The 26,100-nt window shown below is 54.6% G+C and overlaps 2 protein-coding genes across 4 annotated transcripts in view; one reads left to right on the forward strand and one right to left on the reverse strand.

Moving 5' to 3' along the window:
* The window catches only part of LOC122451501, a 36,864-nt gene extending 11,111 nt beyond the window's left edge, over positions 1-25,753 (forward strand). Inside the window, exons 2-7 of the mRNA XM_043484483.1 lie at positions 9,382-9,520; positions 15,323-15,705; positions 22,506-22,616; positions 23,176-23,273; positions 23,416-23,684; positions 23,778-25,753. Of these exons, the coding sequence (XP_043340418.1) occupies positions 15,552-15,705; positions 22,506-22,616; positions 23,176-23,273; positions 23,416-23,684; positions 23,778-24,156 (1,011 nt within the window). The 5' untranslated portion in view covers positions 9,382-9,520; positions 15,323-15,551 and the 3' untranslated portion in view covers positions 24,157-25,753. The remainder of the gene's footprint in view (positions 1-9,381; positions 9,521-15,322; positions 15,706-22,505; positions 22,617-23,175; positions 23,274-23,415; positions 23,685-23,777) is intronic.
* JRK (Jrk helix-turn-helix protein) lies at positions 247-5,713 on the reverse strand. Of its 3 annotated transcripts, none has more exons than XM_043483503.1 (3): positions 5,646-5,708; positions 4,366-4,659; positions 247-3,520 (listed from the first exon to the last, which is right to left on the reverse strand). In XM_043483503.1, exon 3 carries the CDS (start codon positions 3,157-3,159, stop codon positions 1,573-1,575), a length of 1,587 nt encoding a protein of 528 aa, XP_043339438.1. In that variant the 5' UTR covers positions 3,160-3,520; positions 4,366-4,659; positions 5,646-5,708; the 3' UTR covers positions 247-1,572. The 3 variants fall into 3 exon arrangements, with proteins under 3 accessions (XP_043339438.1, XP_043339439.1, XP_043339440.1); XM_043483504.1 differs by lacking the exon at positions 5,646-5,708 and adding an exon at positions 5,286-5,636; XM_043483505.1 differs by lacking the exon at positions 4,366-4,659 and having other exon boundaries at positions 5,646-5,713.
* Positions 25,754-26,100: the final 347 nt, after the last annotated feature.

Below are 26,100 nucleotides of genomic sequence, written 5' to 3' on the forward strand. Positions count from 1 at the left end.
GCACCGTCCTACCGCTCCAGGCCGCTGGACCGGGGCTGGCCGTGGGGAGGGAGCGTCTCCATGTGTCCATCCACGTCCAGGCTGCCGCCCCGACACCTGACCCTGCCACACGCCCACAGCACAGGGGACAGAGTCCAAAAGTGGTGAGAGAGGGCACGCTGCACAGCTGTCGCCCCCACACGTGAGGGAAGCCGACGTGACGGCTCAGCAGGAGGCAGTCTGGCCCAAAAAATCAGCAAGGACACCTTGAAAATGACCTGTGCTTGTTTCACAATCTTCACACACGTTTTCAGCAGGAAACACACGGCTCACAGAGCAGTGGCAGGCCAGCCAAGACTGTCACCTCAGTGTTTGGAAGGACGCAAAGATATACCAGAGAAACAACCACAAGCCGAACCCTCGCCTCCCCTTGGCTCTTGGGAACAGAGGGGTCTCAGTGCAATAAACACAGGAATGAAAACTGTGGGCTGATTCAGCTGCCCAAGAAGCGGTGGAACTGAAGGCAAATGGTGAAGAGCCCAGAAAAGGACGCCCACATCCGGTTCATTCAAAGAGGGCGACCAGGCCGCCCGGGGCACTCCGTCTGGTCGTAAGTGACCAGGGGCTCTCTGTCTGGTGACAAGGGACCAGGCTGGCCAGAGGCGCTCCATCTGGTGACGAGCGATGCAGAGCGGAGGCACCAGCAGCGACGCAGGGAGCACAAGTCTCCTGGTACGGGTCTTTACAAGAGCGGCTCACACAGTCAGCTTTCCCCACGTCAATCACTACGGGGCCAACAGCTCAAAATAAGAGTTCCAACGCTGCTAGGCATCTGAGTAGCTCCTTTTACTGTTTTTGTTACATCACCTCAGACTAACTTCCAAACGTCTGGTCCAGGTTTACTAATGCGGAGGCTGTAAATGCAAAGTTCTGGGGATTGAGGGACTGTGGACCACATACAGGACTTGGAGCCAAGATGCTCAAAACACTGGCAGTGACCTGGGGTCCCATACTGGGGCAATGGGCTCCCCAGTGGCCCGCTCCTGCTGGCTCTAAAAACAATGCTACCATGTCAAGTGGGCATGCAGCCCACTGCATCCTGGGGCCCAAGCCCAAGGGCAACATGAAGTGAGGCTCACTCTGCTAGGAGAGCTGACGACCGACGTGGGGACACAGGGCCTGCAAGGCCACAGGCAGGGGCCACGCAGACTCTCACTCACGAGTCCCACCCTCAGTGACCTGCCTGATCCAGGGCCGGCCCCAGACCTGCAGACAGCCCCAGGGGGCCAGCGGGGGCCCTCGGCAAGTGTCAGCCCCATCAAGCAGCAGCGGGGACCACGGTCAGTCGGCTGAAGGTGGCTTGTCCCCGCCTGGACAGACAGATGTCCCTACCCTTGTACACAGCAAGGCTCAGGCAGCGAATACAAGCTGGGCGGCGGCCCCTGGAGGTTCTGGGACATTTCGGGTCTGGGTGGGCCCTTCAGGAAGACCTCCTTGTGCTCGGGTGGCAGGGCAGACCACACGGCAAAACCTTAACGGGGCAGGCTGTCCTGACGAACACGACCCCGAGACCGCAGGTCAGACCTCATCGCCTCAGGCCTCGCCGGCCGTGGACGAGCTGGGCAGCGGGGAGCGAGGCTGGGTGCCGCGAGGCCCAGGCCGTTCCCAGGGTGCCTCAAGCTTGACCGCGGCTGCGGGGGCCCCACATCGCTGCGCCTGCCACCGCCTGCTGAACACAGAGCGCAGCGAGCGCAGCTGGCCCAGCTCCTGCGCCGAGAAGCAGGGCTGTGCCTCCGCGAAGCGCACCACGGCATCGAAGGACACCGCCGCCTGCTCCCAGGCCACCCTGTCTGCCCCTCCAGCCTCCGCCAGCTCCGGGCTCCCTGAGGCCGCGCTCCCGAGGTGGGCTGGGGCACCTGCTGCGAGCCCGGGGGTGTGCGCAAAGGCCTGGTCGGGGGGCTTAGTCCTGAGCCGCTCCGGCTCCTCCTCGGAGGATGAGCCCTCCACGAGTGCAGCCTCAGGCCACAGCTTCCTCCAGGCCCGGCTGAGGACGGCGCCCGGCACCGCATCCCAGGCACAGGCCACATCAAGCACGGCATCGTGCACGCTGCAGCGGGGAGCCAAGGCCTGCAGCCTGCCGCGGGGCGTGACGAAGTTCCTCATGAAGTCCCTCCGAATGCCCTGGTCCATGGGCTGGAGCAGGGCAGTGACACTGGCAGGCAGGAAGATGGTGAAGACATTCTCCGAGGCTAGCTCAGCCTCGTGCGGGTGCGCCCGGGAGCCATCCAGGAGGAGGATGGCCTTGCTGCCCTCTGGCAGGGCCACGGCTCGGAAGTGCTCCTTCACTGCGGGCACGAAGATGTGATGGAACCAGTCAGAAAAAATCTCCTTGTCCACCCAGGCGCTGCCTTGGGCCTTGTACGCGACAGGCAGGTGCTGGAGGCCCTGCACCGCCTTGGGGCCACCCCATTTCCCAACCACCAAGGGCTTGATCCTGTGGGAGCCTGTGGCGTTGGCGCACATGAGGACAGTCAGCCGGTCCTTGCTCTGCGTGGGGCCGGGCGCCGGCCCGCCCTCAGGGTTAGGGCTGTGGGAGCAGCGCCAGAAGAGACCAGTCTCATCAGCGTTGTAGACCTGCTCGGGGGACAGGCCATGCTCCGCGGTTAAGCTCCGGAAGAACCCGCAGAACTGCTCGGCCGCCTGCTGGTCGGCCGCCTGCTTCTCGCTGGATGCATCCAGCTTCTTGATGCCATGTCTGGCCTTAAAGCGCCAGAGCCAGCCGCCAGAAAACACGCAGGGCTCGGTCAGCTGCATCTGCTCATAGAAGTCCTTGGCCTTTTCGATGAGCATGGGGCCGGAGACAGGCACGCCCTCGGACCGCTTCACCAGGAACCACTCGTAGAGCACGCGGTCCAGGTGCTCAAGCTTGGGCGTGTGCAGGGTGCGGCGCTGCGCCAGCGCCTTGTCCGAGTCGGAGCTGGCGAAGAAGCGGAGCAGCTGGGCTTTGTGGGCCCTGATGTCGTACAGGGTGGACATGCCCACGTTGTACTCCTGCATCAGTGCCCGCCTGCTCTCGCCCTTCTCCAGGCGCCGGCAGATGTCCATCTTCTCCTTCAGGGTCAGCACCACCCTCTTGCGCTTCTCCCCAGGGCCCCGCCCGGCAACCGGCTTGGAGGCCATGAGGAGGGGCTCGTCCCAGCCGAGGGGGTCGCACCTGGGCAGGGGCTGGTGGCCTTCCCGCCTCTTCCTCCCCCACCCTCACCTGCCAGAGCTGATGCAGGGCCAGCACAAGCCAGGGCCCCTTCTCAGCTCCTCTCTCCAGCTCCAGCAGCTTCCCGACCCTCTCTGCAGGGGGACCAGTGTCAGCCACCCTGGGCGCCCCCACGGCTGGACCTCTGGCCTTCTCTGCAGGGACGGTGGCTGCAACTCCCCTCAAACACGGACCGGAGAGTAGAGGGGCCCTGGGAGGTGGTTTCCAGCTAATAGAGGTTTTACTGCCTGAGCCGTGGGGGCCTCTCTCGTGCACATGGTGCTTTATCATCTGGAAAGTAAAAGGGGGAAGAAAGAGAAACATTAGGGCACGTGCCTCGGCCTCACAAGCACGTCCTCGTCACTCTACCCACACTGAAGCAGCCACTGGCAGGGTCTGGGGGACAATGAACAGAGCTGCCAGCAGGTGACGCAAGAGGCCGGCTCGGGGGCTACCGGGCTTACTGGCTCTTCTCAGCTTCCACAGGGACCTCGGAGTCGCTCGCGACGGCTCCAAACTATAAGTGGCTATCGGGTGCAATCTGACCTCCCAGGAAAACATGAAGGGTGAGGCTACTGAATGAAGCTGGGATGTCGCCAAGCACTGGACCCGAGGGCCACGTCCCACATCCAGACTCAACTTTCCCACCAAAACTGCTCACTGGGTCACTTGACATGAGAACCTTCATAAAACCCTCATTCCGTCGAGAGCGGCTGAGACGGGGCAAAGGTGCTGCAGCGGGCAGGGATTCCTCTACGATTCTGGGGCTGGGGAACCTGCAAGCCTCTTCAGAAACAAGTCCCTCAAGCCCTTTCTTCAAGAGCAGGCCCCACACTCCTTCTAGAAAGACAAGCTCGGCAGGCCTCAGGCTCCCCCCAGAGCCAGAAGAGGCGGCCAGTCTCTCGACTGCTGGGCCCACAGCCTCGGACACCTCTGGTCACAGTCACACATGAGCGTGCAAACAGCACTCACACCCACTCCGACCTGGGAGGGACAGCCAGCACATCCCACCGCGGAGAGGCAGGCAGAGCTGGCAGCCGCTCTTCCAGGCGGGACCCCACCTCACCTCCCTCCCAAACCCTCACGTGTGGCCCCACCCAACTTCATGCTGTGGGTGAAGCCACAGGACTACTCACATGTGGAATGTACAAAGGCAGCCCTTTGAGACCACAGCTCAACAGAAGTGAAGTGTTTTCAGATGTAGCAAGACTCCCAAAGACAAACCCTAGGCCTGTCAGCAGCCAGCCCCAAGTTTGTCCTTCCTCTGAGTCAGCCTCCCGGTCTGCAATGTGGGGGTGCTGGTCCTTCTGGGACCTGTTTTCATCCTAATGGCTGTGTGACAGTGTGACTGTGCACTGCCTGGCCCCATGCGGAGCAGAGGGGATGAAAGGCCATAATCCATCCTCAAGGAGACGTGTAGTGCACAACCACTGTAAAAACCAGGAGGAAAACAGGGGGCCCGGTCACTTCGGAGGGCCTGACTCTAAGCACAACAGGAAGGAGGAGGAAGGGCCAGAGAAGGGGACTCAGTGCCAGAAACTGCTCACTGTGTGCCTGACTCAAAGCGTGTGCAGCAGGAGCTGGAAACACACGGGTCCTGCTGACGAGGCAGAAACTTCCTTTAAAAGTGACATTCAGGTATATTACTTCTGAAGCAACTTAAGCTAAAAGGTAACATAACACGGCAAGAACAATGAAGACCGTTTGCAGCCTTGCTGTGGACATCCTCCTGTGCCATAGGGGAGGGTAGGAGGGGTAGGGGGCGGACCGTGGGCAAGAAAGCGAGCAGCGGGGCACCACCTGCATGCGGCCCCTTCTTGCTAGCGGGGGTAGGCTCGTCCTCAGAGAAGGCCTGAGGAATTCAGGGGGCGCATGTGAGAAAGCCCCTTTCCTCGGGAGCAGCCAACAGCGTGAGGTCGGGGCGGGGGGAGGGGGGTTGACTATCGGGAGAAATGCTCAAGACACAAGTTCTGGCCCGAGGAAGGGATGGATGGAGTCCTGAGAGGCAAGAGGGGCTGGGCAGGGGTCCGCGCTCAGGAGTGGACGTCGGCACAACCTGCAGGGAAGCGAGGCCGTCGTGGGCGCAGGTGCGGGGCCCAGGCCTGGGGCAGCCTAAGGCAGGGGGCCGGCTCGGTTAAGAGACGATGCCTGTTCTGAGAACGCTCCTAGTTCGGGGACCACGTCTGGGGCAGAAGGGCAAAAGCCAGACAGAGAAGAAAGAGGCCAGGGCTCAGGACGGCTCCTTCCGGGGGAAGGGAACTCGGGCGCCGGTCCTGCCTCGGGCCGGCGGGACCCGGCCCGAGGCTGTGGACGGACCAGCTCGGTTCCGAGGGACCCAGGAGCACTCCGCACCAGCAGCCAGGCCCCGAATCCCTGCGCCCGCCTCACCCGCCACATCGGCCCAGAGCTCGCTCACCTGCGGACGCCTGGCCGCTGCCGCCGGCCGGAAGCGCCCCGCCCGCGGCCCCCCAGCCACTTCCGGGGCGCTCTAGGCGTCTCGGAGGACTCGGCATCTCTGTGGTCTCGCGGGCGGCCGGAGCCTGCGGCTGACTGCCCGGGCCGAGCGGTAACCGTAGCTGTGGGTTCGGTGGGGTGCATCGCTGGGCGAGGGTGGCAGGAGGCTGCGGGTGGGAGAAAGCAGTGCTTGAGCCCCTCCCTTTGCGAAGCCCAACGGCCAACGCTGTTTTTCTCCTCCCCAGCCTCCGCTAGAGCCTCCTGTGTGTTAGTCGCTCAGTTGTGTCCGACTCTTTGCGACCCCATGGACTGTAGCCCACCAGACTCCTCTGTCCGTGGGATTCTCCAGGCAAGGGTACTGGAGTGGGTTGCCATGTCCTTCTCCAGGGGATCTTCCCGACCCAGGGATCAAACCCGTGTCTCCTAGCTAGAGCCTCATCCTCCCCTAATTGAGATGATTTGGATGATAAGACTTGAAGCCTTGACACTGTAATGAGTTGAGATTTGGGGACCTTGGGATGGGGTGAATGTATTTGCATGAGGGGCAGAGGACGTCCAAGCCCGAATGCCCAGAGCCCTGTGTGACTGGGTCACCTCACTTGTTATCAGTGACTGTGTGGATGCTACTGAGTTACGATTCTTGAGGTGAGAGATTATTCCGGTTATCCCATGGGCCGGGTGTCATCCGTCACAGGCTCCTCATGAAGGGGAGGAAGGAAGCACAGGGCTGGAGAACCATGGGACCATGGGAGCAGAGCCAAAAAAGGAGATGTGAGGCCAGCCACGGGAGGAAGTGTGCACCTGGAAGACAGAGGAAGGGGCCGCAAGCCGAGGAACGCAGATTCTAGGAGCCGGAAAATAAAAGGAGGCATTCTCACCGGAGCCTGCAGAAGAACCAGCTCTGTGGACACCTTGAGTTTAGCTCTAAGACTCATGTCAGACTTCTGACCTCCAGAACTGCAAGATGATAAATACGTGTTGTTTGAAGCCAAGTTTACAGCCACTTGTTGTAGCAGCAGGGAACTTAAGACGGATTTTCATAGCTTCTTGCCTTGGCTCTCAGGATGCTCCCATCCCTGGTCCTCCTTCCTCACCCTCCCCTGCTAATTGCCACCTGGCCACCTTCACCCCTGGCTCTCTCCTCTCTGTCCATGCCCGCTCCCGGGATGTCCTCCAGCCTCGCGCTATGCCTACCAGCAAAGGCAGGCAGCTGAAACGTAAGCCTCCTGCCGGGACCCTGCCCACAAGCTCTAGCCGCGTGTGCCCTACCCAGCGCCCAGCGTCCCCTCATAGCCTTCTAACGCACCTTGAACCAGCCATCTGTAAACCTGGGTGCACACCCCTCCCTCCCCGCGAGCTTCAGCTTCACACTCCCCACCGGAGTGAGTGGCAGCTCCACGTCCCCATCGCTCTGGCCAAAAACCCAGCCATCCCCGCCCTCTGTCTCTCACCCCCTTCTTCCAACACGCGCACTCTGGCCTCCACATCCAGGCAGCAGCTGGCCTCTGCCAGCCCCTGTCTCTGGTCCAGGCCACTCTGACCCTGCAGGCGCCGTCCCTGACTCCTCTGCAGGGGCCCACTCTGTCCCCGCGGGGCACTCTGCTGCCACCTGTGGGCACAGGATCACTTGTGCCTCCCAGAACCTGCATGGAGCTCCCGTGGAAGCTCCCACCGGGCTCACTGAGACCTCAGACCTTGTCTCCAGGACTGAGTCCACTGTGGCAGAGAGGAAGGGGTCTGGAAGAGACAGGAGGAGGAAGACCATCCCCTGGTGCCACATGAAGCCTGGCGCGGAGGGCCCCCTCCCCTGAGTATCCCCCCAGTGCACAGGGTCTGGCCCCCAACCATGCCAGACGGTCCCCAGCCCAGAAGTCTTGGAAAGGATCTGGCTGAGTGGATGCCCCTGCATCCCATGCACCCCAGAAAGGTCCTCCTGGGCCACCAGGCCTGGCTGGGTCCAGCTGTCACTGAGAGAGTCAGTTCCTAGGCAGTTTGATAAGTCCAGCGTCCCTGGGGAGGAGATAGGGGTCTGGGGTTCTCGAGGAGAAGGAAAGGACAAACTTTTTTTCTCTACATTCCTTAGCTTTAGTCACATAAAACTTGTTTTGTTTTGTTTTTCTCTAAGCCCGGAACTGATGATTACACAACAAACAACTCAGTTTAAACTATGTGCTAGGGATTATATATAGATGGGGAGACAGTGGAAACAGTGTCAGACTTCATTTTTTTGGGCTCCAAAATCACTGCAGATGGTGATTGCAGCCATGAAATTAAAAGATGCTTACTCCTTGGAAGGAAAGTTATGACCAACCTAGATAGCATATTAAAAAGCAGAGACATTACTTTGCCAACAAAGGTCTGCCTGGTCAAGGTTATGGTTTTTCCAGTGGTCATGTATGGATGTGAGAGTTGAACTGTGAGGAAAGCTGAGCGCTGAAAAATTGATGCTTTTGAACTATGGTGTTGGAGAAGACTCTTGAGAGTCCCTTGGACTGCAAGGAGATCCAACCAGTCCATCCTGAAGGAGATCAGTCCTGGGTGTTCATTGGAAGGACTGATGCTGAAGCTGAAACTCCAGTACTTTGCCCACCTCATGCGAAGAGTTGACTCATTGGAAAAGACCCTGATCCTGGGAGGAATTGGGGGCAGGAGGAGAAGGGGACGACAGAGGATGAGATGGTTGGATGGCATGACTGACTCGATGGACATGAGTTTGAGTAAACTCTGGGAGTTGGTGATGGACAGGGAGGCCCGGCGTGCTGCGATTCATGGGGTCGCAAAGAGTCGGAGATGACTGAGCAGCTGAACTGACTGAACTGAGGGATTATAAAACAACAATGTATCCAGCATGAGGGCAGTTTCTCCTTCCTGAAAACCTTCTGACTAATCCTGATATTTTAGAATGTGGGTCTGGTAGGATCTTTCTATTGTTAAATTCTAATCCTGTCATCCTAAAATGTAAACTGTGGGAGTGGGTCTGGTAAAATTTTTACAACCTTGAGACATTCTTTTGATTTATTGTAATAGCTAATTTAAAAAGTATACAGCTCCCTTGCTAACACTAGCAAGGGGGGCACTCTCCGTCCCCTTCTGATGTCTGTGTCAGAAGCGTTGTCTGTCCCTTTCTCACTTTAATAAAACTCTGCTACACAAAAGCCTCGTCCCTGGTCCCGAAGCTAAATCTTCTTCAGAGATCACGAATCTGACACCGTTCATCGTAAATGTCAACTACAAATTGGTACTTACCAAGAGCCTTGCCAACGACTGAACAACAAAGGCCTTTGCCATCTGCCTCTACAGAGACTGAACCCCATGCTGCTACAGCTGTTGACCTTCAACAACCCCTGAGGGAGTTCAAGGTGGAGTGAGGCGCTCTGTGCTCCAGGGAATCTGGTGGGACGGGTCTTTAGATGGTTGGATGTTTTTAGGAACAGATTTTGCGTCTCCTCATATCTAGAGAAGCACTAAATACCTTCCTGGTGACATCAGATCCTCATGACTAACAAAAACCTTTTGTAAAATGAGTGCTTCATGGTATTGAATTCCGCCTTCACCAAAACCTTGTATATTGACTTTCCCCCACTGCCACTTTGGAGCAGTCTCTCAGCTATCTGAGATACTGCCTCCCAGGCTGCAGTCCTCATTTTGCCCCAAATAAAACTTAACTCACAACTCTCAAGTTGTACATCTTTCTTTAGTTGACAGTTATGGTGACCAACGAAGCAACCCAGAGTGGACTTCCTTCCTTTGACTGGACTCAATGAGGAACCGGAGCTTTGGTACCAGCAGCTGCCCCCTGCGCCCGTCTGCCTCCTTGAGGAGTGCAGATGAATTTGGGTAAGTCTCTCCTGGTTCTTGAATTTCCCGTATTGATTGAGATTCTGAGTTTATTTGGCGGTGGAGCAGACCTGCCCCCTCCTAGTAGGACAGATACTGGGGTGGGCCCGGGTGAAACATCCAGGGCATACCCACTCATGGTCTAGACACTGAGTGGGACTCGGTTGAAAGATACTGAAGAATTCCCACCCAGTCAAAAGATACTGGGTGGGGGTCTGGCTGAAAGGTGCCAGGAGAATTGCCCACCCAGTGGAAAGGTACTGGGTAGGGGGGCTCGACTGGGAAAAAAATCTAGGAATACCCAAGGCTCGGCTGAAAGATGCCGAGGTCCCTCCATTGTAGGGGATTGAACAGTCTTGGCTGTTCTGACACTTTTCCCCAGTTTGACTGCCATTATAGAATTTGTCAGGATAAAAGTGAGGAAAATACATGAGAGCTTTGCTCTGAAGAAAAGGGACAAGACCCCTCCCGGCCAGTTTCAGTTTTCTCAGGTGACTGAGAAATTTATGGGAGTGGTGGAGGCCTAGTCCTCATACAGTGCTGTGGTCCCATAGGGAAACCCAGTCATTAATTAAAATACTTGTTCATCCGGGGTTCACACATAAGAACTGCCATTCAGCGACCCGAGCAGCCTCGGTGGTCTTAGATTGCTGGAGGCAGAACCCGAGACATGTAAGATGAGCGGAAACAGCTCTGGGGTGACTCCTGGAGGAGTTACGCTCACAAGCAGCACATGGGCCCACTACACAAGTTCACTAGTGACTTTTATCCCTGACAAATTCAGCTTGAAATGGGATACAGAATCTCTCAAAAACAGAAACGAAGGGATGTCAGAAAGCCAGCCTCTGACTAACACTCATGTACAATACATACGGGGCTCATACTTGCAAGTACCTAGTTAATTGGAGAAATTATAATAAAAGAGATCTGAACCTAAAATGGCCAAATTGGGGTTCTTTTGATATTCTAAAATTGATATTTTTGCGTGCACAGTTAGAAAAAGCTGGCCGTGCTTTGACTGGTATCTAGAAGCTTCTAAAGCAGGAAATGATAGAGTAACTTCTTTGCAGAAAATCAACAAGAAATTGCTTGAAACCATCAGAACTAAAAAGGCTGCTCGCACTGACTTTGCGAGATCACAGGTCTAGTGGAACTGGGAAGTCACGTTCGGCATTTATGCCATTTGGCTTTTGATTTCTGGGCATCACTTTAGTATCTTTTTGGGGCACTCTTGCCACTTGGCTTTTGACTTCTGGGCATCTCTTTGCCTTTTGTTTCATCTGGAGTGTGACTCCTGGCTGGTGAAGTTCTGGTTCGGTTTGGTTTGAGTGCACAGACATCTGGTACAAACTGTTCGAGCTAATATGTGAATTGCTCACTCTAAGGCTCCACACCCGACCTGGGAACTCCTTGGGAAAATTTTTAAATGACTGGCTAATCTATAAGTATGATCCAATGACAAGAAAAGTGGCCTAAGAATATTAGATCTTTATTGACAAGGATAGGAAAATGAACTGAAGTTCCCTTATTTCCAGTACTTCCTCCTGTAATCAACAGCCTGGGGCTGATCAAACTAAGACACCTACTTCCCCAGAGGGAAAATCCCTTCTGGAACCAATCTGCCTTTGTTTTCAGGGCCAAGTTGAGTACTAAATTTTGGTCTAGTTGGCCTAAATTTTGTCTATAAAACTATGGTCACCAAAAAAAAATTACAATTTTTGACAATGTGGTCATAATATTCTTTAGACTCAAGAGGAAAGTTGAAAAAAAAGTTATCTCTTTAAGAATTCTTGCCCATAGGAAGTAACTCCTCCTATACCTTTAGACCAGAGTTCTCTGGATCACTTATCTAGACAAGTGAAAACAAAAGGAACAAAAAGGGGAATAAAGCCTTTTAAAATCTTACTCCAAACGTTCTTTTATTCATAACTAAGTTTGGAAAGCAAAGCTATAAGATCTCTTGTGCCTATTTGGATGTATGTATATCTCAGTGTGTGTCTTTGTTTTTTTGATAAAATTGCTGATTGCTGAGATCAGTTTGTAAATGAGCTCTAGTCTAATTGGCCTTAAAAAAAAGTAAGCACTTACAAATCAAATAATTCTAAACACAAGAGAAAGTAACCTAAATGAATTTCAGGTTCATGTGAACTGGGAAATATTCAGTATTAAATACCTGATATTAAGCAGAATATTTTCATTGTACCTAGGTTTATTTTTTTTTTAATTTATTTTTATTAGTTGGAGGCTAATTACTTTACAATATTGTAGTGGGTTTTGCCATACATTGACATGAATCAGCCATGGATTTACATGTGTTCCCCATCCCGATCCCCACTCCCGCCTCCCTCCCCATCCCATCCCTCTGGGTCATCCCAGTGCACCAGCCCCGAGCACTTGTCTCATGCATCCAACCTGGACTGGCGATCTGTTTCACACTTGATGATGTACCTAGGTTTAATATAAGTTAAATATTAGTATATCTGTTACAAATTTGTCAGCAAGGAAATTACCTTGAGTGAAGAAACTTCTAAAAAACTATAAATGAAATGAGAACTCTATTAGGAATGTCTGTCTAAAATAGTCTATCCAGATTGGGGTAACTTGAACTTCTAAGGGTTGTACTAAACTAAGTGTTGGAAGTCTATTGAATAGCTAAGTCATTTCCAAATAAAATAAGAATTTTAAATATTTACTACTAAACACTACGTCTTATAGAGAAACTAAAGAGATTTAGGATTAAAAATAAATGATGTTTGGTGCCATCCTAAAATGTTCTCTCCAAGAAAACAAAGGTTTTAGAAATTATCACTGCTTAATGTTCATTACTCTTAGACATGCCTACATTATTTAGATCAACAAACATTAATATCAGGTATTTAATACTGAATATTTCCCCCCGAACCCAGGATGGACATGTCCGGGTGCTGGTCAGGTGGACAGGGTCTCAGTGCCCCCCACACACTCCACACACGCCCCACACACACTGCTCACACAGGTACACATGTTCACAGACTCAGAGCTACAAGACACGGCCTTAGTTTTGAGAACCTACAGTGGGAGCCTGCCCTGCGGCCCCTCTCACCAGTCGGTCAGTGATGTGGCAGTGAACGAATTACCCTCCTGCTTATACATGCATTTTTCTAAAGGAAAATGTCTACAAAGGTGGAAGAGAGTTCAGCTGTGGTTTTGCAATAACATCCCATCTTTATTTTTTAATTCTGCATAAAGTAGTGAATTAATCTGAAAACAGTGTCCATTAAAGTGGAGGGCCATGTGGCAGCCCCAGGAGGGGGCGGTGGTCTGTTGGCAAGGGTCCCTGTGAGGTGGGGTCCTGCCCCACAGCCGGTTCTGCCAGCCCGGTGTCACCCTGGCAAGATCCAGGAGACCCCTGAGCCAGGTGAGCAGGCAGGATCTCCAGGGAACTGGCTTGGCCCATGGGCGGGTAGGTGGAGGGCCAACAAAGAACAGGAAATTCTAGAGTCCCAGGAGGAGGCTACAGAGGAGAGGGGGCTCAGGGGACATCACGCCGAAGGCGCTGCCTGACCCCGTCCACCCCAGAAGGGGCTGCAGGGAGCTGGGCAGGCCTCCCAGGAAGTGGGACCACCGGACGGTCCAGGTTCAGTGGACGCCTGAGTGGCAGCGTCAGAGCTCAGATTTTGACCCCAGTGAGAGCTCAGTTTAGGGCCAAGATCGAGCTCAAACTGTGATCAAGGAGTGGCGTTTAATAACAGTCTTCAGGGCATCAGGGCCAAGGTCTTCACTATCCGAGCTGCGGCTGTTAGTCATCTATCTCGGTCAGCTAGGGCCGCCATAACAGAATGCCACAGGCTGGGTGACAAACAAGGCCATCTGCTGCTCTCCAGTTCCGGAGGCCGGCAGTCTGCGGGCAGCGCTTCTCACGGGCAGGAGCTGCTGGGGCCTCTTCCTGGTCTGCAGGTGGCCCCCTGGCCCTGTATCCTCACGTGGTAGAGACAGGGTGGATGCCCAACCTCCTGAGCCGTCCAGCCCTTGTCTCAGGACCATCACATTGGGCTTCAGCGCATGGATTTGGGGAGGACACCGTCCAGCCCCGGCCCCTCAAAATTCACGTCCTTCTCATACGCACGGTGCCCTCACACCATCCCGATGACCTCAGAAGCCCTAACTCATTACAGGGCCAACACGAGCGCCTAGAGCCCAAAGTCTCGACCCCCGATCTCCTCTCATCACGCGTGGCCGAGTCTGGGTAGGATTCATCCTGGCAGATTCCTCTCCAGCTGTGAATCTGTGAAGCCAGACAAGTTCTGTGCCTCCAAATACAGCAGTGGGATAGACTGAGAACTATCCACTGCTAAGGGAGAAACGGGAAGAAAGGATGACGGGTCCCAATGCCAGCAAAGCCAGTCCTGCCTGGCGTCAGCCAAGGACTGCGGTGACTGAAGGGCAGCACTCTCGACCTGCGCCCCTGGACCCCAGGAGACCTCCATTAGGGCAACCGAGAATGTCTCCAGGCCCTGCCAAAGGTCCCCTGGGCCGCAGAAATAACGCCCCCGTCTGAGAACCACTGCCTCACAATGACCACTTCATATCAAATCACATCAACAAATACAGAGGCAATGGTCAGTGTTTGAAGAATGAGTTTTCCAGGCTGGTGCTAGGTGCTGAATGCCTTGAATACAAAGACAGAAAAGAAAGGCCCCAGCCCTGGTGAGCTGGAGTGAGGGTGGGGTGCAGACAGGCAGCCCCAGTGGAAACGCAAAGGCACAAGCATTTTGCTTTCCATGTGAGGCAGCTGAGCCTGTGGGGGATGATGGCCTGGGCGGGGCGGGCTTCAGAGAGAAAGTTCCAGGTAGGCCTCCACGGCCCAGGGCATCCCCCGCAGTGCTCACCCTCCAGCAGTGTCCTCTCCACCCGTGACATGCCCCGGCCCTTTTCCAGGGTAAATAAAAGAGGGGAGTAACATCTGCTCCCTGAGGGCATCGGCAAGGCCAAGAAGATCCGAGGAAACGAAAGGCACTCTTCCCCACAGGGAGGGGCTCATGCCAGACTCACGTCGGGGCCAGCAGACACTTGGTGTGGCCTGGGCCGTCAGCTCCAAGGGGTCCCGGGAAGACTGCTCACAAAGGTCAGGTGAAAGGACCGCAGGGATCACTCCTGGCCCCCAGGTCAACAGTGGTCAGGAGCCACCATTCCCACCCCCCACCGCTGGGTTTGGAGGAATGTGGGAAGGGCCGCGTTAGGGAAATTAAAATGGAAGAAGTCTTGTTCAGGCTTCGGAAACAGGAGGTCAGGCCTCTGGCAAGCTCGCAAGCACAGTAAGTCAGGCAACACTTTAGATCAGAAAGGGTCTTGGAATTCTTGAGCCCCTGAAGGGATTGGTCTGGCCAACCTCCAGGGTCTAACTCACAACGTGAAGTGATCAGCATTGTAAAACTTTAAAAAAACAGAGCTGCATTTTTGCTGATGATGGTATCAGTTTGCAGCCTGGGCTTATAAGCAGGAGCCCCCAAAACTGCAATCGGAAGTCTCACCCATAGGGTGGACGCACCGCTGGGGACCCTTTCCCAATTAGGGCTCCAGATTGCTGGAGGGTCTTCCCAGAGCTTTTAAGTCTGGATAAGCAGTTGGCCCAAGCTGGTGATATTTAATACGCTGTTAACTGCTCTCTGTTCTGTTTCTTTCTTTGCTTTTCTTTCAATGACTGTATATTAGAATTAAGTCAAATAGTCCTCTGTTAAATATTGAAATTGTTTACTTGTGTGTAACAAGTAGTTTCTTTTGTTAACAAGTCTGTCGAACCTAAAACAGTTTTTGGCAATACAGGCGGGTTCCCGGAGGCTGCCGGCGCCGCTGTGATGGGAGAAGGCCGGGACATGGACGCATCACTGCCGTGGCTCCCGTGGCGCCTGGGTGTGGCCAAAGAGCTGGCCTGCTGACGAACCTCCCACCCTCATGTCTTGAGCGTGGAAGCCTTTCTGGGCTCCTTATGGAACCGCCCTCTCTGCGATGGTGGGGAAGCCACCTGCGGGCCTCCTCCCGGGGTGGCTGAGAAATGGCCCCCTGTCCCCGGCAGGCTCTGCCTTCTGGAAACAGAGAGAAGGCCAGGGAGGGTGCAGCTCAGCGGGTGCTGCGGATCTGCCCTGCCCTGGGGCCTGGACCGCCAGTGGTGACCGTGGCCAGCTGCCACCACCACCACCACGCCCCGCCCCTGTTATAGCCACGCTTTCCGGGAAACAGACTCACTCAGAAGGACAATGCAGATAGTGGAGTGCAGTTTATTACGCCGGCGGGCCCAAGGCAGAGTCTCCTCTTAGCCAAGGACCCCGTCCAGCATTTGTGAAAATCTTTTATACCCCATGCGTACGTGTCTAAACCCACCTCCTATCCCATGTGTACGTGTCTTAACCCACCACTTGCCCCATGTGTACGTGTCTTAAACAGTCAATAGTCAATAAGCCCGCAGTTACATTCCAACCAGTTAATAATCGATAAGCCTGTGATTACATCTTGACAGATACGAAAAAAAGTTTATGACCTGTCCGGAGACAGGTGTGATCACGGTATGCCTCCTCTTAGGCAATGAGTAGCCTGGATGTGATCTTCAGGATTCCTCTGTCTGGAGGGGGTCTTATCCTTCCATTGTCGTCCTCACAGGCACTAAGCAGAGAGTTCAGAGTCCACTGGAGAGGCAGTCGAGCACAGCCAGCACGGACAGGCCTGAGATGGAGTTCAGGCCCTATGAATTCCTTCTTCATTCCCCTCTCTTGATGCTCTTAGTTTCCACAACGAGCATCATTCATTGAGATATATTGTACCTTAGCCCTCCTGTCACCCACATGAGAGAATGCTATCAACCTCTGGGTTACAAAATTCACAAGGCATTGTAGGAAGCAGGGCCCACAGAGCAGTATGATTAAGAGTACTATAACAACAGTTACAATGGTTTTCCACCAGTCTCCCTTTACCCAGGAGAGAACTGAAGTCCAAAAGGGAATATTTTCATTAGACATGGCTTTCACTTGATTTTGCATATTCTTCAAGGCAGTAGATACATTTCCAGACAGGTCAGGGATGTACACGCAACATTCGACTTTAATTACGGCGCAAGTCCCTCCTTGGGCTGCTGTGAGTATGTCTAATGCCATCCTATTTTGAATTACTGCCTTCCTCATCTGAATCTGTTCTTCGTTCAAAGCTTGAATGGCTTTACTACTGTCTAAGAGGGCCTGTTTAATGAAATTAGTTAAGGCCTCTACCTTAACCATGATATCCGTTGTCCCTACAGAGGGTATAAACAAGGCAGCAAGATAGTCATACCATTGGAACACAGATCGTGTCCATCTTGCATGCAGATAAGGCAGGTTTACTGGAGGCTGGTGTAGGCCAGGCTTAATACTGCCATGGGCGAAAGCAAATTCTAATGTGCAACGCCCCACCCAGCCAACTGGTAACCATGGCCATAAGTTAAGCCCACAGAGCCACTGGGTCCCATTGGGGGCTACCCAGTGGATTCCAGGATTATATTTCCAGTAGGAACCGGGCCACTGAACAGACTGATTGGGGTGATAGGTAACTTCCAAGATTTGTTTACATTGTTCAGGGGGCAAATAACCCATATATTTTAATTCTTTTGGGTCAAGGGGGTGGTCTCCAAATCCAACTTTCTGTTCTTTTTGTTCCCAGCAAATAGTAGCAGGGGTAATCAACTGTCCTTTCTCAGGAGTCATCCAGAAATATTCATCCCAGACCTGGTAGTATTGCTCAAGGTACCGGGAGGCTTATCCCCCTTTTGTTAAGGGAGCCCTTTTCCTCTTTAATTTTCATATATGAGGTATAAGCCTTTGTTATCTCCATAAGGCTGGTATTCATGTTAAATGTAACCCTATGTCCCTGGCCCATTGATGGCTTCTTCTTACACCAGGAGAGCAAAGAAAGGTTATGGTTGGTGAGAGAGAGAAAAGTTCCTTTCTGTTGCTCTAAGAAGGAACACAGTGGTATAAAGTCCCCGTAACGGAGTGGCGATACCCACAAGGGGAGTCCGTCCATTACTGACAGGGGTATGGCCCCACATACCCAACAGTTGGAGGAGTTGTGGAAGTTCGCGTAGGAATGTGCCCACGAGATGAAGACGTTGTCCTGTGCAGGAACACTGGTCAGGTTCAGAATTGCGTTGATGAGGCCGAGCAGCAGGAGTCGTTTACCCAGCTCCATCCTGTAGAGGGCTCGTCCGGGATCTCCTTCTCTTCTTCCTCCTCAGAATGATCTTGGTTCCCCGTGGGTCGGTGGGGTCCTTCTGGGTGGTCCACTCAGCGTCTTCCGGGTCAGTGTTGTATGCCTTCTTCGCTCTGGTGTGATGGATCCAAGGGGCAATGCCTGCAACTTTAACTGCAGTAGGGGTAGTTAGAATAACATAAGGGCCCTTTTACCAAAGGGCTAGCAAATCATGTTCCCAATCTTTGACCCATACTTGGTCACCAAGTGTAAACTCATGAATCTGTTCCCCAAGGGGGAACGGCACCCTTTCTTGTACAAACTCAGTTACCCAATTTATTACCTTACCCAGTTCCATCTGCTGTGAAATCCTATCCCCCCTTACCTGAGGCAAATTTGTTGACACCTGTTTTATTATGGGAGGAGGCCTCCCATACACAATTTCGTGCGGAGAATAGCCTTGGGACTGTGGGGTCATCCTGAGTCTGAGCAGAGCCATTGGAAGCAAGTCCACTCAGGAGCAGTCAGTCTCTCTGATCCACTTGGAGAGTCCCTTTAAGTGTCTAGTTGGTTCATTCCACCATCTCAGAACTCTGGGCCTATATGCAGTGTGCAGTTTAAAGTTTTGCTTACTTGTTATACTAAATCAGCTACAAAAGAAGGGCCATTGCCTGATCCAATGCTGGTAGGAAATCTAAATCTAGGAACCATTTCCCTAATCAGGCACTGGGATACTTTTGATTCTCTTTCAGTCCAGGTAGGAAAAGCTTTTACCCATCTCAAGAATGCACATACCATGACCAGCAGGTAACGGTAGTGTCGGTGAGGTTTCATTTCAGTCAAGTCCACTCCCAGGTGTTCAAGGGGCAGTGTGCCTTTCAGTTGAATACCCGGAGGTTTTTGTCTGAATATCCAAGAGGCAGCATTAACCTGTGAGCAGGCAGCATGGCCTAGGTGGGTCGCTTGGTGTGTCTGGCTTACCAGAGTGTGTGCCAGCTCCTCCGGTACCAATAATTTCCCACTTGGCAATTCCCACCATCCCTTTTCAGTCTTGATGGCCCCTTCCGCTTTGGCTAACCTGACAGCCATTGTCCTTGTTTTATCAGGCTAGTGCCATCAGTATATAGGACCCAATTAGGGTCTGGAGCCTTGAGTCCTTCTCTAAAACAAACCCCAGATACCTTACCTCCTCTTTGTAGATGGTGCCTTCTTTTTCAACACCCGGTAACCTGCTTCCATCAACAGCTGGAGCAGTGCATTTGTCCCTTTCCAGCATTTTTCCTTGGTCTCAGGCAGCCAGCAGCAGGTTATCCCCGTATTGTAGGAGCTGACATCCATACTCTTCTGGATGGAATGAGTCCAGATCAGAAGCCAAGGCTTCCCCAAAGATGGCTGGGAAGTTTTTAAACCCTTGTGGGGGAGTCCAGATGAGCTGTTGTTTGGTGCTCCCCACTGGATCATTCAAAGGCAATGATGGGCTGTGACGCTGGGGCGAGGTGTATGCAGAAGAAGGCATCCTTGAGATCTAGGCAAGTGTAAACTTTAGTCCTCGGCGGGAGGAGGCTAAGCAAGGTATAGGGGTTTGGAACAGTGGGGTGTAAAGTCACAGTAGCCTGGTTGACTAGCCTGAGATCTTGTACAGGCCTATAGTCCTGTCCTCCTTCCCTTTTGACTGGCAGGATTGGCGTATTCCAAGCCGACTGGCACTCTAGTAGAATGCCTGCTTGTTTCAATCTATTGATGTAGCCAATATGCCGGTTCAGGCCTCTATCCATAGCGGGTACTGGCGCTTTCTAACCGGGATGGTGCCTGGTTTGAGTTCCATTATCACTGGGGCGTGATGTTTAGCCAGGGGTGTTGTCTTCCACCCAGACCTCAGGGAATAATTGAGTTAACTCCCTCATGCTCTTCTGGCCCACCCGGTTCTGCCTTCAGAGGCTCATGCAACCTCCACTCATCTTAGGTTGGTATTGAGAGAGAGGGCAAATAAGTCATAGAGTCCGTCCAGAAGGTGGGCCTCTCCTCAGGGGAGAAAGTCACTTGTGCTCCTAGTTTGGAGAGCAAGTCTCTTCCCAACAGGGGTACTGGGCACTCAGGAATGTAGAGGAATTCATGAATCACTTGGTGCCCACTCCCCGCCCCCATCTGACATTTTCTGGGCTGGCAAAACGATTTAATCATCTCTTCTTCTGATACCCCAGTTACAGAGGTAGTCTTTTTGGACAGTGGTGCCACAGGTTTTGTTACTACTGACAGTTCTGCTCCTGTATCCACCATGAAGTCAATGTTTTGGTCCCCCACTTTTACAGTTACCATGGGCTCTCAGGGACCTGATATCTCTGAGCCCTGGCAGCCCTAGTTAATTTCCAGGTCAGCAAGCCCCACAACTGCGGGAGCTTCCTCTTCCTTCCTTGCCTTAGGGCATTCATTCTTCCAGTGGCCAAAAGCTCGGCGCCAGGCACACTGGTTTGGCTGTAACGGGCCCAGGGCCTCCCTTGGGACCGGCTGAAGGACTGTCCTGTCCCTGGGGCAGATGAGGTTTTCTGGAGGGCCCGAGATAGACTTTCCCAGAGCAGCAGCTTGCACTATAAGTCTCTTGTCTGTTCTCTTTCGTTCCCTCCAGCTCTCTGGCAGAGCGCGGTCTCTGCTTAATTCCAACGTCTCCCTCCCCCTCTTGTCAGTACTCACCGGGAGAGGCGGGTATAGCTTGGGCGGTTCGGATGGAGCCGGATCCTGGAAGTGTTGGCCAGAGGCTTCTGTCACCGGGATCGGAGCCTGCCCAAACGGCGGCTCTACAAACTCCGGGAAAGCTGGCGGAGGAGTAGAGGCTGTTGCAGAAACTTCACCTGGCCCTGGATCCGGCATTAAGGCGGCCTCCGGTCCTGGTGGAGCACTGGGAGGCAGGCGTGTCATTATCCAGCATGGGGGAGGGGTCAGGTCATCCCCGTCCAAATCCTGTAGAATTTCCTTTTTTATCATCAGTCAATTTTTGTGCCCTTAATATATTTCCCTTTCCCTTCTGGATACAGAACCTTGTCCAAGTAGGAGGGTCTCAAGCTAACCCTAGCCATGAGTCAATAGATGGATATTGATCCAGGTGTCCTGGCTCTCCCGTGACTACTGTGTAGATTGCTTCCACTATTTTTAAGTTCACGGTGTTCTCTGGTGACCATCCTGCTCCCACAGGGGGCCATTCGACCTCACAGAGTATGTGGAGGCAGTTAGGCTTCATCTTCACCCCATAGTCTCCTCCTAATCCCTTCTTTAAAATTTTCACTCCAACACAGTTGCCTTAGATTCACTTCCCCCCATCTTGCTTACCTTCTCAGACCTTCTTCTACTTTTCCTTTTCGTTCTGTCTACGAAGTTCTCAGTACCCTATGTACTTCTGATATTTCCACTCCATGACACTTGAATTGCCATTCTGCCTCCTTCCTAATTGGGGTGAGAAGAGCCTTACCTGCCACATCCCAGAGGGAGAAGGGGGATCAGCGTGTCTTCACCTGCTGGTCAGTACAGCTGAACCAGAACATCACATGGTCCGAGACTGTTTTTCCCTTAAAGTCCATTCTGCCTTGGTGGGCTTGATCAGGTGTGGATGAAAACACAGATGGGTTAAATATCTCATGTCCCAGGCCATCTCCGGAAAAGCCAATTCATACTCACTTCTGTTTCCCCCTCCTTCTAGCCTAACAATTCCCGGGGGGGGGGGGGGGGGTCAAGAATTTCACAGCAGACGGGACACCTCCTGGGGGAGGGCAGAATATGAGCATACAAGGACCAGTTTCCTATCCTAAAAATCTCCTGGCGATCGCTTGGTAATAATTTTCCCCAAGACGGCGTGGACACACCTCCTAAATGTCCTTCACAAATTTCCTTCCTAAACCCTAGCACGCTCGTCGACCTGTGTACCAAGCAATCGCCACCTGCCTATTCCAGGCTCCTGTGGGTCCCCGCTCCTTCTAGTCCCTCCCAGGGGGGTGATCAGGCCCCCTCTTCCACCCTGCTGGGTGGGCTCCTCCTCACCTGAGCGCTCAGTTCCCCTGCTGCCGTCCACTACCTGCCAAAGCGAAGAAACCGGGCTTTGAAAGGCTGAATTCTTCCAGAGGGGCGAGGCGCCTTCCCCCCTCTAGGAGATTCAAGCCACAAAGCCTCGGGGTGGCCTCAAATGAGACCTGTCTCCTTAAAGTGAGGAGTTTCCCGGCCCATGCACCAAATGTTATAGCCACGCTTTCCGGGAAACAGACTCACTCAGAAGGACAATGCAGATAGTGGAGTGCAGTTTATTACGCCGGCGGGCCCAAGGCAGAGTCTCCTCTTAGCCAAGGACCCCGTCCAGCATTTGTGAAAATCTTTTATACCCCATGCGTACGTGTCTAAGCCCACCTCCTGCCCCATGTGTACGTGTCTTAACCCACCACCTGCCCGATGTGTACGTGTCTTAACCCACCACCTGCCCCATGTGTACGTGTCTTAAACAGTCAATAGTCAATAAGCCCGCAGTTACATTCCAACCAGTTAATAATCGATAAGCCTGTGATTACATCTTGACAGATACGAAAAAAAGTTTATGACCTGTCTGGAGACAGGTGTGATCACGGTATGCCTCCTCTTAGGCAATGAGTAGCCTGGATGTGATCTTCAGGATTCCTCTGTCTGGAGGGGGTCTTATCCTTCCATTGTCGTCCTCACAGGCACTAAGCAGAGAGTTCAGAGTCCACTGGAGAGGCAGTCGAGCACAGCCAGCACGGACAGGCCTGAGATGGAGTTCAGGCCCTATGAATTCCTTCTTCACCCCCACCGCCAGCAGAGCCCTTAAAGCCGCCCAGGCTCTGCTCGCCCACGCCCACCATCATGAAGGCTGTCCTCCTCCCCCTGCTCACTGCTAACTGGGCCTTGCAGCCGGGTGAGGCTTGAGTGGGCCCGGGGAAGAGCTGGGGGAGCAGGGCCCTGGGGGTGGGATGATGAGGGAGGCAAGAGGGGCCAAGGGGGAGGAGGCAGACGGGAGAAGGGGCTTGAGGCACCGATGCAGCCTACGTGTGGCCTGTTGGCGGTGGGAAGTGTGGACCTCAGCTTCGACCCGTCCTGCCCGAGGAGACGAATCACCAGGAGCTGGAGCCTTGCCCCAGGGACAGAGCCGGCCCGGCCAGGGATGCACCCACCGCTCGCCACTGCGGGGACGGGGCCACTGAGAGGCATCTTGCCCAGTGATGCAGGCCATTTGGGAAGGGTCCTGTCCACCTTGCCCTCCCCCTGCCTGGTGCACCTCCCTCTCGGGAGCATGGCATCGTGACAGGGCCTTAGGGAGGCTGGGCAAGGTGCCCGCACGTGCGGGGCCCCTAGTCTGTGGCTCTTGTGCACTGGACAGTGCCCCCCACTCCATACAGGAGAGGAGGAAACGAGGTTCCTGTCCCCCCGCCCTGCAGAGGGGGCAGCCCTTCACCCCACCCCTCATCCCCCCACAGGCACCGCCCTCCAGTGTTACTCCTGCGAGGACCAGGGCAACAACAAGGGCTGCCAGTGCGTGCAGAACTGCAGAACCATTGCTGGACCGAGCGCGTCGGTGAGTGGCCGATGTTCCCCTGACCTCTCTGCATCCTGCCCTGCCCCCCGCGCCATCCCCTGGACACCCTGCCCGACACACCATCCTGCCCCCCCACCCCGTTCCATCCCCCGGATGCCCCGCACCTTCCCTCTATTGGCAGGTGCTCCAAGGTCCCGGGATTGGGTCTCCACACTGGACTGTTCATCCTTCTGACCACCCGCCCACCGGCCCTCTTGTTCTCCCGTCCCCGCACAGATATGGGCACTCCGTTTCCCATCCATCCACCCCCACCCTACCCCTTATCCACCCATCCGTCTGTCCCCTCACCCATAACCCGTCCCTTTCATCACTCACCCTCTGCGCACCCGTTGGCCCTCATCTCTCTATCCTATATCCACTCATTCACAGCATCTCCAGTGCCGGCAGAGGGTCTGGATGCCCGAGCATGTGGACATGGATGAGACCAGGCCCCCAGCCTCACAGGGCTCATCGTCTTGGGGTCGACCCAAGCTGACTCTGGAGTTTCAGTCGGAGTCAGGACACGAGGCAGGCCGCGGGAGCTGGGCCAGGGCAGGTGGGTGAGTGCCCAGGGCCCAGCCCTGCCCAGCATCTCCACCCCCCTCCCCCTCCAGAAGCCATCGGTCTCCTGACCGTCACCAGCAAAGGCTGCAGCTCGCACTGTGTGGAGGACGCGAGGAATTCCTTCGGGAGCAAGAAAAACGCGTGCTGCTGCACCAACCTGAGCAACGCCAGCGGGGCCCACGCCCTGCAGCTGGCCGGCGTCACCTCGTCGCTGCTTGCTGCTCTCGGCCGTCTGGGGCCGGGCCCAGCTGTAGGATCCAGGAGGACCCTTCTGTGCCCCATGCCAGGCAGCGGTGTCCAGGGCCCGGGTCACTCCTGACACACCTGGCCCCGTCACAGACCCTCCGAGAACCTCACTCAGGTCGGTGATGCCCCCTGCCCTTCCCAGCGCTCCGCGGCTCCCTGGAGGACTCCTGCCCAGCTCCCACTGCCCAGCAGGCTGGGCTTCATGATGTGAAACAGCCAGCAGATAGCCCACCAGACCCCTGCCCAATATTCCGACCCACCCTTAACCCTTGCTCAAGCATGTCTTCCTCCAGGAAGCCCTCCCTGCCTGCCCCTCCACAAGCTGAGCCAAGTTCTGCCTGCAGTGTCCTCCACACCCAGCACAGAGCAGGCTCTCGGGAGGGCCCTGCAAAGGCTGAGAGGAAGTGTTCTGAGTAGGCCTGGAGTCAGCAGTGTGAGGTCCTGAGAGCCCCAAGAGGGGAAGCTCGGAGGGCAGGGCTTGTTCATGGGGGTTGGGGGGCAGCAACGCCATACACACAGTAGGCTCTTAATAAAGGCCCATGGGCTTGGCGGCAGAGAGCCTCTGTCCTTGCTTGCCCCACGCGGAGGTCAGGGTCGGGGTCCGGGGCTGTGCGGGTGTAAACATGGAAACGTGGAGCATGTTTAGAGCTCATAGAAAGAAAGAAAGCCAAGGATGAGGATCCCAAGCGCTGGCGCCTGGAAAGCCTCTGCAGGACCCAAGGTCCAGAGGGAAGGACTGCGGCGCTGAGAGCAGCCAGCCCACTGAGCCGGGCTCCGGGCCCCTCCCCGTGGGGGTCGCTCCGCCCAGGGCCGAGGCTCAGGGCCCCCAAACCCTGCTCTGGACTCTGCAGGCGAGCGTGAGAGGGGAGCCCTGGCTGCACCCTCCATGCCTGAGACCCGGGTCCTGCCCCACCTCCTGCCGTCCCCGCGGTCTCGCAGCCGTGAGCCTCCACGACAGCTCTGCTCCCAGCCCGGCTCCCCAGGCAGAGGTCTCCCCTCCTGCAGGACAGGGCGCTGACGGCCCCCACAAGGGTGCGGACAGCACGGGGCCACCTGCAGGGGCAGCCCCCCACCCCCTGTCCCCACACAGAGGCCACGGGGAGGGGCAAAGAGGAAGTGCAAACCCCTGTCCCCAAGCTCCGGGACGACACCTGCCCCCATCTCACCCTTATGGTGTTGCTTCTTGTGCAGGAATGAGGCGCATTCTGTGAGCTGACACCCTGGTCACACTTCTCAGGGAAACCACTCTTGTCTACCCTCTGTCTCTCCTTGGTGAGGAATAGAAACCCTGCCATGGCCAAAGTGGTCCTCCACATGGACCGGCGTGTTTCTGTTTTTAAGATGACCCTTGCACCTTGCACGGGGGAGATGCTGTCTGATCCGCTCACGTCTCCAGTAGCGGGTGATGACCCAGCAGACATGACAGTCCTTGCCACACGCCAGGCTCTTCTCGGCCACCTCCCGCACAATCATTCATTCATTCCTCCCTACTTAGAGGTGGGGCTGCGCAGAGGAGAAACCTGAAGCAGGGAGGTGAGGCAGTTTGCCCGAGATCGCGCAGTCAGCTAGTTAGAACTGGCAAGGCTACACATTCGAACTCCAGTAGAAACAGGCTCAGAGAGGTGAAGGAGCTGACCTGAGGTCACACAGCTGGCTCCTGCCCACCCCAAACCAGGCCCCCCTGCCGGGCCTGCCGGCTAGATGAACAGGTCAAGGACGCAATCACCAGTGCACCTGAGAAATAAAAGACTAAGAAAGATGGGGTTGAGAGGGACGGAGTCAGCTTGTGACTGATTCCGACGACTTTATTGAGGGGTAACATACATAGATATACTAACAGGATTCACCAAATTTTAGATCAAAGACTTGTATACGTGCAGAACTGCAGATACTAGTTTTAGGAGTTTATCTTAACTCCAGCAGAGCATGGCACCAGCATCTTACAATCAGGTAAAGACTACCTAGACATAAGCCATTCACAGGAGCCCGATAATCTTATCAGAGTCAGGAAAATAGG

This window comes from Cervus canadensis, chromosome 12 (genome assembly GCF_019320065.1).
Source record: "Cervus canadensis isolate Bull #8, Minnesota chromosome 12, ASM1932006v1, whole genome shotgun sequence".
Classification (NCBI taxonomy): domain Eukaryota; kingdom Metazoa; phylum Chordata; class Mammalia; order Artiodactyla; family Cervidae; genus Cervus; species Cervus canadensis.

What these genes read in the sequence shown, in the direction of transcription:
- JRK (XM_043483505.1), bottom strand. Translation starts at nt 3,159, where the DNA reads ATGGCCTCCAAGCCGGTTGCCGGGCGGGGCCCTGGGGAGAAGCGCAAG.